General features: G+C 47.0%; 1 protein-coding gene across 9 annotated transcripts in view; it reads right to left on the bottom strand.

Annotated features, from left to right (window-relative positions):
• Positions 1-14943, bottom strand: part of SYCP2 (synaptonemal complex protein 2) — a 1046702-nt gene that overhangs the window by 712449 nt on the left and 319310 nt on the right. For 8 of the 9 annotated variants that reach the window (XM_063959338.1, XM_063959341.1, XM_063959339.1 and 5 more), the window contains one exon: positions 11773-11861. The exons of the other annotated variant lie outside the window; for it this stretch is intronic. In XM_063959338.1, coding sequence (XP_063815408.1) covers positions 11773-11861 — 89 coding nt within the window. The remainder of the gene's footprint in view (positions 1-11772; positions 11862-14943) is intronic. 9 annotated transcript variants of the gene reach the window in all.

Below are 14943 nucleotides of genomic sequence, written 5' to 3'. Positions count from 1 at the left end.
GCAGAAAGGAGGTAATTGAGGACTTTAGTCAGGTTTCAGATGCATTGTTGGATTGGATCTGAACAGGTCTACCATGGAGATTTTGCATCTGAAGGGACTGTTGACTCGTCACTGCTCCCCACCCTCGGAAGTTGGCATACGTGGTGACTACAACCCAATTGAGAACCCAAATATAAAACGGACGACCCTTTTCTAAGTGGTATGTCTGTAGCCAACAAAAGTGGGAGAGCCAGACCTCCGGAGATAGTATGATTGAAGAGATCTGGAGTGAAATTGGGCGTACTCCACCATATCAAAGGTGGAGACCATAACACCAATACTTGCATGGCTGAGTGGATGGACACTCACTGGTGTCTAAGAACCTGTGCATTGGAGTATGAAGCGCTTTTATCTTATCTGATATTAGGAAAATGCTCTGGACCCGAGAGTATAGGATGGCTCCTAGATAGAACATCCTTTGAGAAGGAGATGGGGGACTTATTCCAGTTGATAATCCATCCGTACGCCTGCAGTAAAGCAATGGTCAGACAGATGCTGCTGTAGGACCTCCGGAAACTGTGCTAAAATCAGTAGGACTAAGGTAAGGAAAAATTCAGCCCCTCTGATGCCTAAGATGTACAGCCCTGCCTGCCATAATTTTGGTAAAGAACAAACGGGGCTGATGTCAGTCCAAAGGGAAGTGGAAATGATAGGCACATGTAGATACGCATCATGAATATCAGGGAGGCCACAAGTCCCCAGGCTCCATTGCCAGGATAATGGAGAGGGGGATTTATCCGCGAAACCTGAGCACCCGGAGAAGTTTGTTGAGTGCCTTGAGGTTGAGTAGCAGAGGGTCTGTCATCTGACTTTGCAGCTGGACGTCTGGTAGCCCAGGATTGCTTGGAGTGTGGTTTGCTTGGGCGAGCTGCCACAGACCCTTTAGAAGCAAGCACCCCTGTATCCCAAGTTGCTTCCCCATTATGGGAGATGTGGGACAGTTGTTCCCTAGTAACATCTGATGGGAGGCTGTTTTCAAGTGCATCCACCCAGCCTTCAATAACTTTAGCTACCTAGGCCGAAGCCATAGCTGGGCATCCAAGGTGGTTCCTGTACAAGTGCTGATGGGATGGCCTGTTTGTATAGAACATTTTAAAACAGAGACCATCCAATACAGGATTCCTCTCTGAGGAGATAAACCAGCTGTACAGATGTAGCCTGTGTTATCTTGGCTGTTTCTCCGCTAAACGGAGGTTTAGTCGCACCTAGGCGATAGCTTAGGTTGCCGAGTTTAATCACGTATAGGCGTATTGAGGCACAACTACATACTCAGCATACAATACACATTTCAACCACTGGGTGGATAATGCTCCACTAATCCAGTACTTTAGAGTGAATAGTGGCCGAATGATCTAAAGTACAACATCTGGCAAATGGTCAGTGACGACTGAAATGTTAATGGACACACAGACCAATGGTCAATTAAAAAAATAAATATATAGTTTATACAGACGCAAACAAACGTATTAAAACACTTGTCAATTGCGTGTTACTGCATGTGAGCGTTCAAGTCCCGTAGACAAAGCAAGAGAGTAAAAAATAAGATTTTACTCACCGGTAAATCTATTTCTCGTAGTCTGTTGTGGATGCTGGGGACTCCGTAAGGACCATGGGGAATAGACGGGCTCCGCAGGAGACTTGGCACTCTTAAGAAAGAATTAGTACTACTGGTGTGCACTGGCTCCTCCCTCTATGCCCCTCCTCCAGACCTCAGTTAAGGAAACTGTGCCCGGAAGAGCTGACATTACAAGGAAAGGATTTTGGAATCCAGGGTAAGACTCATACCAGCCACACCAATCACACCGTATAACTCGTGATAACATATCCAGTTAACAGTATGAACAACAACAGAGCATCAAAAAACAGATGCCAACATAACATAACCCTTTTATTAAGCAATGACTATATACACGTATTGCAGAAAGTCCGCACTTGGGACGAGCGCCCAGCATCCACTAGGGACTACGAGAAATAGATTTACCGGTGAGTAAAATCTTATTTTCTCTAACGTCCAAGTGGATGCTGGGGACTCCGTAAGGACCATGGGGATTATACCAAAGCTCCCAAACGGGCGGGAGAGTGCGGATGACTCTGCAGCACCGAATGGGCAAACACAAGGTCCTCCTCAGCCAGGCTATCAAACTTATAGAACTTTGCAAAGGTGTTTGAACCCGACCAAGTAGCTGCTCGTCAAAGTTGTAATGCCGAGACCCCTCGGGCAACCGCCGAAGAAGAGCCCACTTTCCTTGTGGAATGGGCTTTCACTGATTTTGGATGCGGCAAACCAGCCGCAGAATGAGCCTGCTGAATCGTGTTACAGATCCAGCGAGCAATAGTCTGCTTTGAAGCAGGAGCACCCAGCTTGTTGGATGCATACAGGATAAACAGCGAGTCAGTTTTCCTGACTCCAGCCGTCCTGGCTACATAAATCTTCAAAGCCCTGACTACATCAAGCAACTTGGAGTCCTCCAAGTCACGAGTAGCCGCAGGCACCACAATAGGTTGGTTCAAATGAAAAGATGACACCACCTTCGGCAGAAAATGCGGACGAGTCCGTAATTCTGCCCTGTCCATATGGAAAACCAGATAGGGGCTTTTACATGACAAAGCCGCCAATTCTGACACACGCCTAGCCGAAGCTAAGGCCAATAGCATGACCACTTTCCACGTGAGATACTTTAGCTCCACGGTCTTAAGTGGCTCAAACCAGTGAGATTTCAGGAAACTCAACACCATGTTAAGATCCCAAGGTGCCACTGGTGGCACAAAAGGGGGCTGAATATGCAGCACTCCCTTTACAAACGTCTGAACTTCAGGAAGCGAAGCCAGTTCCTTTTGAAAGAAAATGGATAGGGCCAAAATCTGGACCTTTATGGACCCTAATTTTAAGCCCATAGTCATTCCTAACTGTAGGAAGTGCAGGAACCGGCCCAGCTGGAATTCCTCTGTAGGGGCCTTCCTGGCCTCACACCAAGCAACATATTTTCGCCATATACGGTGATAATGTTTTGCTGTCACGTCCTTCCTAGCCTTTGTCAGCGTAGGAATAACTTCATCCGGAATGCCTTTCTCCGCTAGGATCCGGCGTTCAACCGCCATGCGTTCAAACGCAGCCGCGGTAAGTCTTGGAACAGACAGGGCCCCTGTTGCAACAGATCCTGTCTGAGAGGCAGAGGCCATGGGTCCTCTGTGAGCATTTCTTGCAGTTCCGGGTACCAAGTCCTTCTTGGCCAATCCGGAACAATGAGTATTGTTCTCACTCCTCTTTTTCTTACGATTCTCAGCACCTTGGGTATGAGAGGAAGAGGAGGAAACCCATAGACCGACTGGAACACCCACGGTGTTACTAGTGCGTCCACAGCTATCGCCCGAGGGTCTCTTGACCTGGCGCAATACCTTTGTAGCTTTTTGTTGAGGCGGGATGCCATCATGTCCACCTGTGGCAGTTCCCATCGATTTGTAATCTGTGTGAAGACTTCTTGATGAAGTCCCCACTCACCCGGGTGGAGGTCGTGCCAGCTGAGGAAGTCTGCTTCCCAGTTGTCCACTCCCGGAATGAACACTGCTGACAGTGCTTGCACGCGATTCTCCGCCCAACGAAGAATCCTGGTGGCTTCCGCCATCGCTACCCTACTTCTTGTGCCGCCTTGGCGGTTTACATGAGCCACTGCGGTGATGTTGTCTGACTGAATCAGCACCGGTTGGTTGCGAAGCAGAGGCTCCGCTTGACTCAGGGCGTTGTATATGGCCCTTAGTTCCAGGATATTGATGTGCAGACAAGCCTCCCGACTTGACCACAGCCCTTGGAAGTTTCTTCCCTGAGTGACTGCTCCCCATCCTCGGAGGCTTGCATCCGTGGTCACCAGGACCCAGTCCTGTATGCCGAACCTGCGGCCCTCGAGAAGGTGAGCACTCTGCAGCCACCACAGAAGAGACACCCTGGCCCTGGGGGACAGGGTGATCAGCCGATGCATCTGAAGATGCGATCCGGACCACTTGTCCAACAGATCCCATTGAAAGGTCCTCGCATGGAACCTGCCGAAGGGAATGGCTTCGTATGACGCCACCATCTTTCCCAGGACTCGCGTGCAGTGAAGCACCGACACCTGTTTTGGTTTTAAGAGTTCTCTGACCAGAGTCACGAGCTCCTGAGCCTTCTCCGCCGGGAGAAACACCTTTTTCTGGTCCGTGTCCAGAATCATGCCCAGGAAGGGCAGACGAGTCGTAGGGATCAGCTGCGACTTTGGAATATTCAAAATCCAGCTGTGCTGTTGCAACACTTCCTGAGAGTGCGCTACGCTGATCAGCAACTGCTCTCTGGACCTCGCCTTTATGAGGAGATCATCCAAGTATGGGATAACTGACACCCTGCTTTCGAAGGAGCACCATAATTTCCTCCATTACCTTGGTAAATATTCTCGGTGCCGTGGAGAGACCAAACGGCAACGTCTGGAATTGGTAATGACAGTCCTGTACCACAAATCTGAGGTACTCCTGATGAGGTGGATAAATGGGGACATGCAGGTAAGCATCCTTTATGTCCAGAGACACCATAAAATCCCCCTCTTCCAGGCTTGCAATGACCGCTCTGAGCGATTCCATCTTGAACTTGAACCTTTTCAGGTAAATGTTCAGGGATTTTAAATTCAGTATGGGTCTGACCGAACCGTCCGGTTTCGGAACCACAAACATTGTGGAATAGTAACCCCTTCCCTGTTGAGGGAGGGGAACCTGTACCACCACCTGCTGGAGATATAACTTGTGAATTGCCGCTAACACTACTTCCCTTTCTATGGGGGAAGCAGGCAGGGCTGATTTTAGGTAACGGTGAGGGGGCATCACTTCGAATTCCAGCTTGTATCCCTGAGACACAATCTGTATAGCCAAGGGATCCACCTGTGAGCGAACCCACTGGTGGTTGAATTTTTGGAGACGTGCCCCCACCGCTCCCGGCTCTACCTGTGGAGCCCCAGCGTCATGCGGTGGATTTAGTGGAAGCCGGGGAGGACTTCTGTTCCTGGGAACTAGCTGTATTGTGCAGCTTCTTTCCTCTACCCCTGCCCCTGGCAAGAAAGGACGCACCTCTGACTTTCTTGCCTTTTTGTGATCGAAAGGACTGCATTTGGTAATACGGTGCTTTCTTAGGCTGTGAGGGAATATATGGCAAAAAATAAAATTTTACTTCCCAGCTGTAGCTGTGGAAACTAGGTCCGAGAGACCGTCCCCAAACAATTCCTCACCCTTGTAGGGTAAAACCTCCATGTGCTTTTGGAGTCGGCATCGCCTGTCCATTGCCGAGTCCACAGGACCCTTCTGGCAGAAATCGACATTGCATTTATTCTAGAGCCCAGTAGGCAAATGTCCCTCTGGGCATCCCTCATATATAGGACAGTGTCTTTTATATGCCCCAGGGTCAGTAAAATAGTATCCTTGTCCAAGGTATCCAGTTCCTCAGACAGTGTATCTGTCCATGCTGCTACAGCACTACACATCCAGGCCGACGCAATTGCCGGCCGCAGTATGGTACCTGCATGTGTGTAAACAGACTTCAGGATACCTTCCTGCTTCCTATCCGCAGGATCCTTTAGGGAGGCCGTATCCTGTGACGGCAGGGCCCCCTTCTTAGATAAGCGTGTCAGAGCTTTGTCTACCCTAGGGGAGGATTCCCAGCGCATCCTGTCCGTTGGCGGGAAAGGGTACGCCATAAGTAACCTTTTGGAAATCAGCACTTTCCTATCAGGAGAATCCCAAGCTTTTTCACATAACTCATTTAACTCATGTGAAGGGGGAAAAGTCACCTCTTGCTTTTTCTCCCCAAACATGTAAACCCTCTTGTCAGGGACAGGGTTTACCTCTGATATGTGCAATACATCCTTCATAGCTACAATCATGTAGCGGATGGCTTTAGCCATTTTAGGCTGCAATTTTGCTTGCATCAGCGCCATCAACACTGGAGTCAGAATCCGTGTCGATATCTGTGTCAACAATATGGGATAGTGGGCGCTTCTGAGACCCTGACGGCCTCTGCGCTGTAGGATCAGGCATGGGCTGAGACCCCGACTGTCCCAAGGCATCAGCTTTATCCAACCTTTTATGCAAGGAGTTTACATTATCATTTAACACCTTCCACATATCCATTCAATCAGGGGTCGGCGGGGACACCTCATTCATCTGCACCTGCTCTGCCTCCACATAGCCCTCCTCGTCAAACATGTCGACACAAGCGTACCGACACACCACACACACAGGGAATGCTCTATATGAGGACAGGACACCCACAAGGCCTTTTGGAGAGACAGAGAGAGAGTATGCCAGCACACACCCCAGCGCTATATGACCCAGGAATCACACAGTAACTTAGTGTTTACCCAGTAGCTGCTGTATATATGATTATTGCGCTAAATTTATGTGCCCCCCCTCTCTTTTTACCCTCTATCTACCGTGAGTCTGCAGGGGAAAGCCTGGGGAGCTTCCTCTCAGCGGAGCTGTGGAGAGAAAATGGCGCTGGTGAGTGCTGAGGAAGAAGCCCCGCCCCCTCAGCGGTGGGCTTCTGTCCCGCGATTTGGTGTAAAAAATGGCGGGGGCTCATGCATATATACAGTGCCCAGCTGTATATATGCTGCTTTTGCCAGGAGGTACTCAATTGCTGCCCAGGGCGCCCCCCCCTGCGCCCTGCACCCTACAGTGACCGGAGTGTGTGGGTGCAATGGCGCACAGCTGCAGTGCTGTGCGCTACCTCATGTGAAGACAGGAGTCTTCTGCCGCCGATTTTGACGTCTTCTTGCTTCATCCGCCGGCTTCTGTCTTCTGGCTCTGCGAGGGGGACGGCGGGGCGGCTCTGGGAACGGACGACCAAGGTTAAGTTCCTGTGTTCGAACCCTCTGGAGCTAATGGTGTCCAGTAGCCTAAGAAGCGCAACCTAGCCGCAGTTAGTAGGTTTGCTTCTCTCCCCTCAGTCCCACATAGCAGAGAGTCTGTTGCCTGCAGAAGCTCTGTGAAAATAAAAAAAACCTAACTAAAATACTTTCTTAATAGCAAGCTCAGGAGAGCTCACTAAAATGCACCCAGCTCCTTCCGGGCACAGATTTTAACGGATGTCTGGAGGAGGGGCATAGAGGGAGGAGCCAGTGCACACCAGTAGTACTAATTCTTTCTTACAGTGCCCAGTCTCCTGCGGAGCCCGTCTATTCCCCATGGTCCTTACGGAGTCCCCAGCATCCACTAGGACGTTAGAGAAATTAATATAGTGTATGCAGACGCAACTAATGTGTGAAAGCAACAATGTAATTCATTGACGTTCAGTATGTTTTGTACAATAAGAGCATCCAAGTCCCTTAACGGCATAAACAAACACCAATGGGAAGCAATCGCTGCTTACAGTACTTTTACACAAGCTTGTGTATCTTCCATGAAGCAGCGTGGGCAAGCGGTGAAGTCTTCCGCCTCCCATGCTGAGAGTCTCTGGTTCGATTCCCAAAGTGCGAGTGTATTTTTTTTTTCTGAACTCACTTTATTATTATTATTATTATTATTATTTTTTATCTATTGTAATATACCTTCACATTCAATAGAAGTGTACACACACTAAGCACGGGGATCTGACATCCAGGAACTTAGGGAGGAGCTTTTATCCCTCCCCACTATACTAAAGGTGTGTACACACAGTGAAATAAATCTGTAAGATTTTGACTAGTCAAAATCTTAAGGAAAGTTAGTACATATCTCAAGGTGTTAGACAGCTTGTGATCCCGATTTGATCCCGATGCGCGGTCCCGTAGGGTCGGTATCACAAGGCTAGATAGACTGTGCAGGCAACTCAGTGTTGACTATCTAGTGTACTATCTAGTACAAAGTATAGTCAAAATTGGCACTTAGGGGATCATTCCGAGTTGATTGCTCGGCTACAAAAAATTTTTGTGCAGTTTCTGAGTAGCTCTAAACCTACTTAGCGCTTGCGATCACTTCAGACTGTTCAGTTCCTGTTTTGACGTCACAAACACGCCCTGCGTTCGCCCAGCCACGCCTGCGTTTTTCCTGGCATGCCTGCGTTTTTCCAAACACTCCCTGAAAACGGTCAGTTGACACCCAGAAACGCCCACTTCATGTCAATCACTCTGCGGCCAGCAGTGCTACTGAAAAGCTTCGCTAAACCCTGTGTGTAACTACATAATTCGTTGTAATAGTACGTCGTGCGTGCACATTGCGCCGCATACGCATGCGCATTAGTGCCTTTTTGGCCTCATCGCTGCACAGCGAACGAATGCAGCTAGCGATCAACTCAGAATGACCCCATTAGTCAAACACATACATAGACAAAATCTAAAGCACAAAAAGTCAAAATCTGTCCAATCTGGGCTCTGGGGGAGTTCAGGGGAAATCACATACAGTAGTCAAAATCGGACATAGCAAGGATGTCACCATGTGTACACACCTTTAGAAATATAACACTTGCCGCTGTAGCCTTTACAGCAGAGTACGTTACAAGCTGTTAGTGCTATTTAGTACTCAAATAGAAAATACTGTACAGAGATACTAAGGATGGTGATTTGGCATCCAGGAATTTAGGGAGGAGCTTTAATCTCTCCCCATTATACTTAGAAAGATAACACTTGCCGCTGCAGCCTTTACAGCGGAGTACTTTTATATCTCTCCCTTATACTTAATACTACAGGATTTGGATGCTCACATATCCCTAACATCAATAGACCACACTGTACCTGTAACACATTTGTTTGCATCTCTATACACTACTTGTTTTTAATTTGTTGATTTGTCTGCGGGACTTGGACACTCACATATTCCTAACGTCAATGAGTCGCACCAGTAAAGTAGTTCTTACAGTACGCTGTAGATCGGTATTGTAATTTAATGGAGACCACACGCATGCGCAATGGTGATTTTAAAAGCGACATCTGGTGGATGATTGCAGGTATTACAATTAAAGGTAATGCCAAACGCTCTGTGCTCCTCCCAACGACTAGGCAAGCATCATTGCGCCCAGGCATGCTGCGTATGCCCGATTGTGACTAACGCCTCAGCCAGCCAAGATAACGGAGGCTCCATCTGTAGCAGGCAACAAGACACATACAATGCATAAATGATTGGGCACTGAATCAATGGAATCAACTACTTAGCAGCTCCCCTGTCTAAAGGTGCATCCGGCTCCTGCCGGCACCAAACAAAAACTGGATAGCCGAGGTATATAGGAGGAAGCACCAGTGGGTCCTGAGACCTGAAAGTTTAACTGTTTGGTGACCGGTTCTCTCCAAACCACCTATACCCCATGATAATTCCTGCAAAGCCTATGGACCCTGAAGAAGAAACTAAGAAACTAGACACCAATATAAAACTTAGTAACTAACTCGTTGCTCTTATTGATTCCTGGATGACCAGCAGGAGTCATGGTATTGTTGAAGTACTAATTTCTTCAATTGAGGAGACAGAACATACTGTATATGCAAAAATTAAAAGCCAACCATCTTGTAGACTTTGATTTCCTTTACAGATAAACTTATCTTTTCAATCGACTAGTTGGAAAACATATTCCCTTTCTCAGAGGGAGAAATAGTTTATAACATCTTTCCCTAAGGAATTATGGGTGAAAACCAATGTGCTTGGTTTGCACCTTTTCAAACTGTTGGGAAAAGCGTCTGCATTGATGTTTTTGACACAGACCGATAGATTCAGTTCATAAATTCAGTTCATACAGAGGACTCCTTTATATAAGGTTTAGCATAAATGGAGTCCGCTATATGGAACTGAATTTATTACCTCAATAATATTGAAAATTATTCCATCGATAACAGGGACATTTTTTTCTTGAGAGAAACCTTTTCCAACAGTTGTTGAATTTGAATTTTTTTTTTGCATGCTTTACTACTAAAAGATCCTTACAACAAAATAAACTGTTACCAATGGATTTTACTTGTTTATATGCAGCGGTGGGTTCTTTATGTCTATTGTGAATGTTTTACTATTGTTATATGTTTTTATCATTTATTAAATACATTTTAATCAAGTACATTTTTCTTTATGGATAGCATTCCTATAAACCTTTTTTCTTCACATATTCATTGGGGATCGGTATGAAATACCTCCAATCAAAATCACGACGGTCGAAATCCCAACAGCAGTTGACGATCAAAATCACGACATGGACAAAATACCGACATTTAAAATACAGACATGTAAAATGCCGACAGGTCAAAATACAGACATGTGGTTTTGTGTATGTCGACATAGGTCGACATGGACACCATATAAGTGTACCACGTTCCCTTGCTTCGGGCATGGTGGCTCGCTGCGCTCGGCACACTATTATATTCCCACTACAGGTCCACTGGGATGGTAAAGTATGAACAAGTCGGTTTCAATGAAAAAATCATGAAAAACGCACGTCGGCATTTTGACCTGTCGGTAGTTTACATGTCGGTATTTTGACCTTGTCGGTATTTTGTCCATGTTGGGATTTTGTCCGTCGGTCAATTGCTGTCGGGATTTCGATTGGAGGTAAATTGACTGCATCCCATTCATTGAGATCCAGAAACTCATTTTAGGTAGTTGCAGTCCAATAATCAATTGCACCCGATTCATTTTAGCCTACCAATACACTGTATTTATTTGTGTGGCTTGATTTATATCAGGTGAGTCAGAGTCAGTACACTAGCGCTCACTCTTTCTTATTTTAGATAGGGAATCAATAAGAGGTAACTTATTTCTCTCTTTGGGGGAAATGCAATTACCCACAATCCGTTTTCGCAGTAAAAGTCATGGTCAATTTCCGTGTTACTGTAATGTTTGGGGGGGGGGGGGGGGTTAATTCAAAATCTGTTTTTTTAGCATCCATTTTCGCACGAACACACACAAAATCCGTGATAAGTTCCCAGATTTGTGTGTTTTCACTATTGCGCCCGCGAAAGCACGGCACTTATCAAAATGCCCGATAGTGCCTGCTATAGTGAATAAGTTAATTAACCCCCTGTACCCCCCAGCATCAATCAGCTGTGGTAATTTACCGCGTCTAATTGAATTCTCCCCTTTATGTGGTTTAAGTGTAAATAATTTCTGTTAACCTGGTACCTCCTCCCAAAATTCATTGACCTAGGAGCTGACTTATTACTGCAGGCTGGTATACAGTAATGGGTAGAAAAATGTGCAGCGCAAGCTGTCAACGGAAGCTCACAGTGGGGCAGATGTATTAACCTGGAGAAGGCATAAGGAAGTGATAGACCAGTGATATGTGCAAGGTGATAAAGGCACCAGCCAATCAGATCCTAACTGTTAATTTACATCTTGGAGCTGATTGGCTGGTGCCTTTATCATCTTGAACATATCACTGGTTTATCACTTCCTTATGCCTTCTCCAGGTTAATGCATCTGCCCCATGGAACTGTATCTACCCTTTAGTCCTATCTACACAACCAACACAATATCATCCACACTTTGCCATTTAGTTGAAACCTCTTCAAAATACAAGGAATCCACCACAAACAAACTCTCCCCCAACTGAACTTTGTATTACAAGACTGACATTTCAGAAACCTGGCGGTACAAGTAAACTTTAGCATACTTTCTAAAGATAAGGAAACCTTAACAAGCCAATCATACAATATAAAAAGTGCTACACAACAGTGATAATCCTACGCAGTTGTCAAAAATCACGTCTGACAAACATTGAAACTATTTGATTAAGCAAGTGGCTTAACATATACTGTATATTGCATGTATTTTTACATAGTAGACATCATCTCTTTAGTAAAAATCAGGTTTTTTCTGGCCTCTCGAGGAACTGTGTCCAGCAATAGATTCACTTTGCGTACAGCCTGCAAGAATGTGAAAGAACAGTTAATAATACATCCCTGTTCTATTGCTATTCCTTAAACCTCAAACACGCTTTGTTAATTATTTTTCAGAATGTTAGCACAATGCATGTAAATGGGTTTAAAAAAATAAGAATTTACTCACCGGTAATTCTATATCTCGTAGTCCGTAGTGGATGCTGGGAACTCCGTAAGGACCATGGGGAATAGACGGGCTCCGCAGGGGACTGGGCACTCTAAAAGAAAGATTAGGTACTATCTGGTGTGCACTGGCTCCTCCCTCTATGCCCCTCCTCCAGACCTCAGTTAGGGAAACTGTGCCCGGAAGAGCTGACACAACAAGGAAAGGATTTGGAATCCAGGGTAAGACTCATACCAGCCACACCAATCACACCGTATAACTCGTGATAACATACCCAGTTAACAGTATGAACAACAACTGAGCCTCACTCAACGGATGGCTCATAACAATAACCCTTTAGTGAAGCAATAACTATATACATGTATTGCAGAGAGTCCGCACCTGGGACGGGCGCCCAGCATCCACTACGGACTACGAGAAATAGAATTACCGGTGAGTAAATTCTTATTTTCTCTGACGTCCTAGTGGATGCTGGGAACTCCGTAAGGACCATTGGGATTATACCAAAGCTCCCAAACGGGCGGGAGAGTGCGGATGACTCTGCAGCACCGAATGAGCAAACTCAAGGTCCTCCTCAGCCAGGGTATCAAACTTGTAGAATTTAGCAAATGTGTTTGAACCCGACCAAGTAGCAGCTCGGCAAAGCTGTAAAGCCGAGACCCCTCGGGCAGCCGCCCAAGTAGAGCCCACCTTCCTTGTGGAATGGGCTTTTACTGATTTAGGATGCGGCAGTCCAGCCGCAGAATGTGCCAGCTGAATCGTGCAACAGATCCAGCGAGCAATAGTTTGCTTTGAAGCAGGAGCACCCAGCTTGTTGGGTGCATGCAGGATAAATAGCGAGTCAGTTTTCATGACTCCAGCCGTCCTGGAACCATAAATTTTCAAAGCCCGGACTACGTCAAACAACTTGGAAGCCTCCAAGTCCCGAGTAGCCGCAGGCACCACAATAGGTTGGTTCAAATGAAACGCTAATACCACCTTTGGGAGAAATTGGGGACGAGTCCTCAATTCTGCCCTGTTCATATGGAAGATCAGATACGGGCTTTTACATGACAAAGCCGCCAATTCTGACACACGCCTAGCTGAAGCTAAGGCCAACAGCATAACCACCTTCCACGTGAGATACTTTAGCTCCACGGTCTTAAGTGGCTCAAACCAGTGTTATTTCAGAAAATCCAACACAACGTTAAGATCCCAAGGTGCCACTGGAGGCACAAAAGGGGGCTGAATATGCAGCACTCCCTTAACAAACGTCTGAACTTCAGGCAGTGAAGCCAGTTCTTTTTGAAATAAAATAGATACGGCCGGAATCTGGACCTTTATGGATCCTAATTTGAGGCCCATGGTCACTCCTGACTGTAGGAAGTGCAGGAATCGACCCAGCTGGAATTCCTCTGTAGGGGCCTTCCTGGCCTCACACCAAGCAACATATTTTCGCCATATACGGTGATAATGTTTTGCTGTCACGTCTTTCCTAGCCTTTAGCAGCGTAGGAATAACATCATCCGGAATGCCCTTTTCCGCTAGGATGCGGCGTTCAACCGCCATGCCGTCAAACGCAGCCGCGGTAAGTCTTGGAACAGACAGGGCCCCTGCTGTAACAGGTCTTGTCTGAGAGGCAGAGGCCATGGGTCCTCTGAGATAATTTCTTGTAGTTCTGGGTACCAAGTTCTTCTTGGCCAATCCGGAACGATGAGTATAGTTCTTACTCCTCTCTTTCTTACTATCCTCAGTACCTTGGGTATGAGAGGAAGAGGAGGGAACACATAAACCGACTGGTACACCCACGGTGTCATTAGTGCCTCCACAGCTATCGCCTGAGGGTCCCTTGACCTGGCGCAATATTTTTTTAGCTTTTTGTTGAGGCGGGACGCCATCATGTCCACCTGTGGCAGTTCCCAGCGATTTACAATCTGTGTGAAGACTTCTTGATGAAGTCCCCACTCTCCCGGGTGGAGGTCGTGCCTGCTGAGGAAGTCTGCTTCCCAGTTGTCCACTCCTGGCATGAACACTGCTGACAGTGCTAGCACGTGATTCTCCGCCCATCGAAGAATCCTTGTGGCTTCTGCCATTGCCATCCTGCTTCTTGTGCCGCCCTGGTGGTTTACATGGGCGACCGCCGTGATGTTGTCTGACTGAATCAGTACTGGTTGGTTTTGAAGCAGGGGCTCTGCTTGCCTCAGGGCGTTGTAAATGGCCCTTAGTTCCAGTATATTTATGTGTAGTGAAGTCTCCAGACTTGACCACTGTCCTTGGAAGTTTCTTCCCTGAGTGACTGCCCCCCATCCTCGGAGGCTTGCATCCGTGGTCACCAGGACCCAGTCCTGTATGCCGAACCTGCGGCCCTCGAGAAGATGAGCACTCTGCAGCCACCACAGCAGAGACACCCTGGCCCTTGGGGACAGGGTGATCAACCGATGCATCTGAAGATGCGATCCGGACCATTTGTCCAACAGATCCCACTGAAAGATCCTTGCATGGAACCTGCCGAAGGGAATTGCTTCGTAAGAAGCCACCATCTTTCCCAGGACTCGCGTGCAGTGATGCACAGACACCTGTTTTGGTTTCAGGAGGTCCCTGACCAGAGATGACAATTCCTGGGCCTTCTCCACCGGGAGAAACACCTTCTTCTGTTCTGTGTCCAGAATCATGCCCAGGAAAAGCAGACGCGTCGCAGGAATCAGCTGCGACTTTGGGATATTCAGAATCCAGCCGTGCTGTTGCAACACTTCCTGAGAGAGTGCTACGCTGACCAAAAACTGCTCTCTGGACCTCGACTTTATGAGGAGATCATCCAAGTACGGGATAATAATAACTCCCTTCTTCCGAAGGAGTATCATCATTTCGGCCATTACCTTGGTAAATATTCTCGGTGCCGTGGACAGGCCAAACGGCAATGTCTGGAATTGGTAATGACAGTCCTGTACCACAAATCTGAGGTAC

Source organism: Pseudophryne corroboree, chromosome 3 (genome assembly GCF_028390025.1).
Source record: "Pseudophryne corroboree isolate aPseCor3 chromosome 3, aPseCor3.hap2, whole genome shotgun sequence".
Lineage (NCBI taxonomy): Eukaryota > Metazoa > Chordata > Amphibia > Anura > Myobatrachidae > Pseudophryne > Pseudophryne corroboree.
Note: the sequence above shows the minus strand (reverse complement) of the source record. Positions and strands in the feature narration are given on the sequence as shown.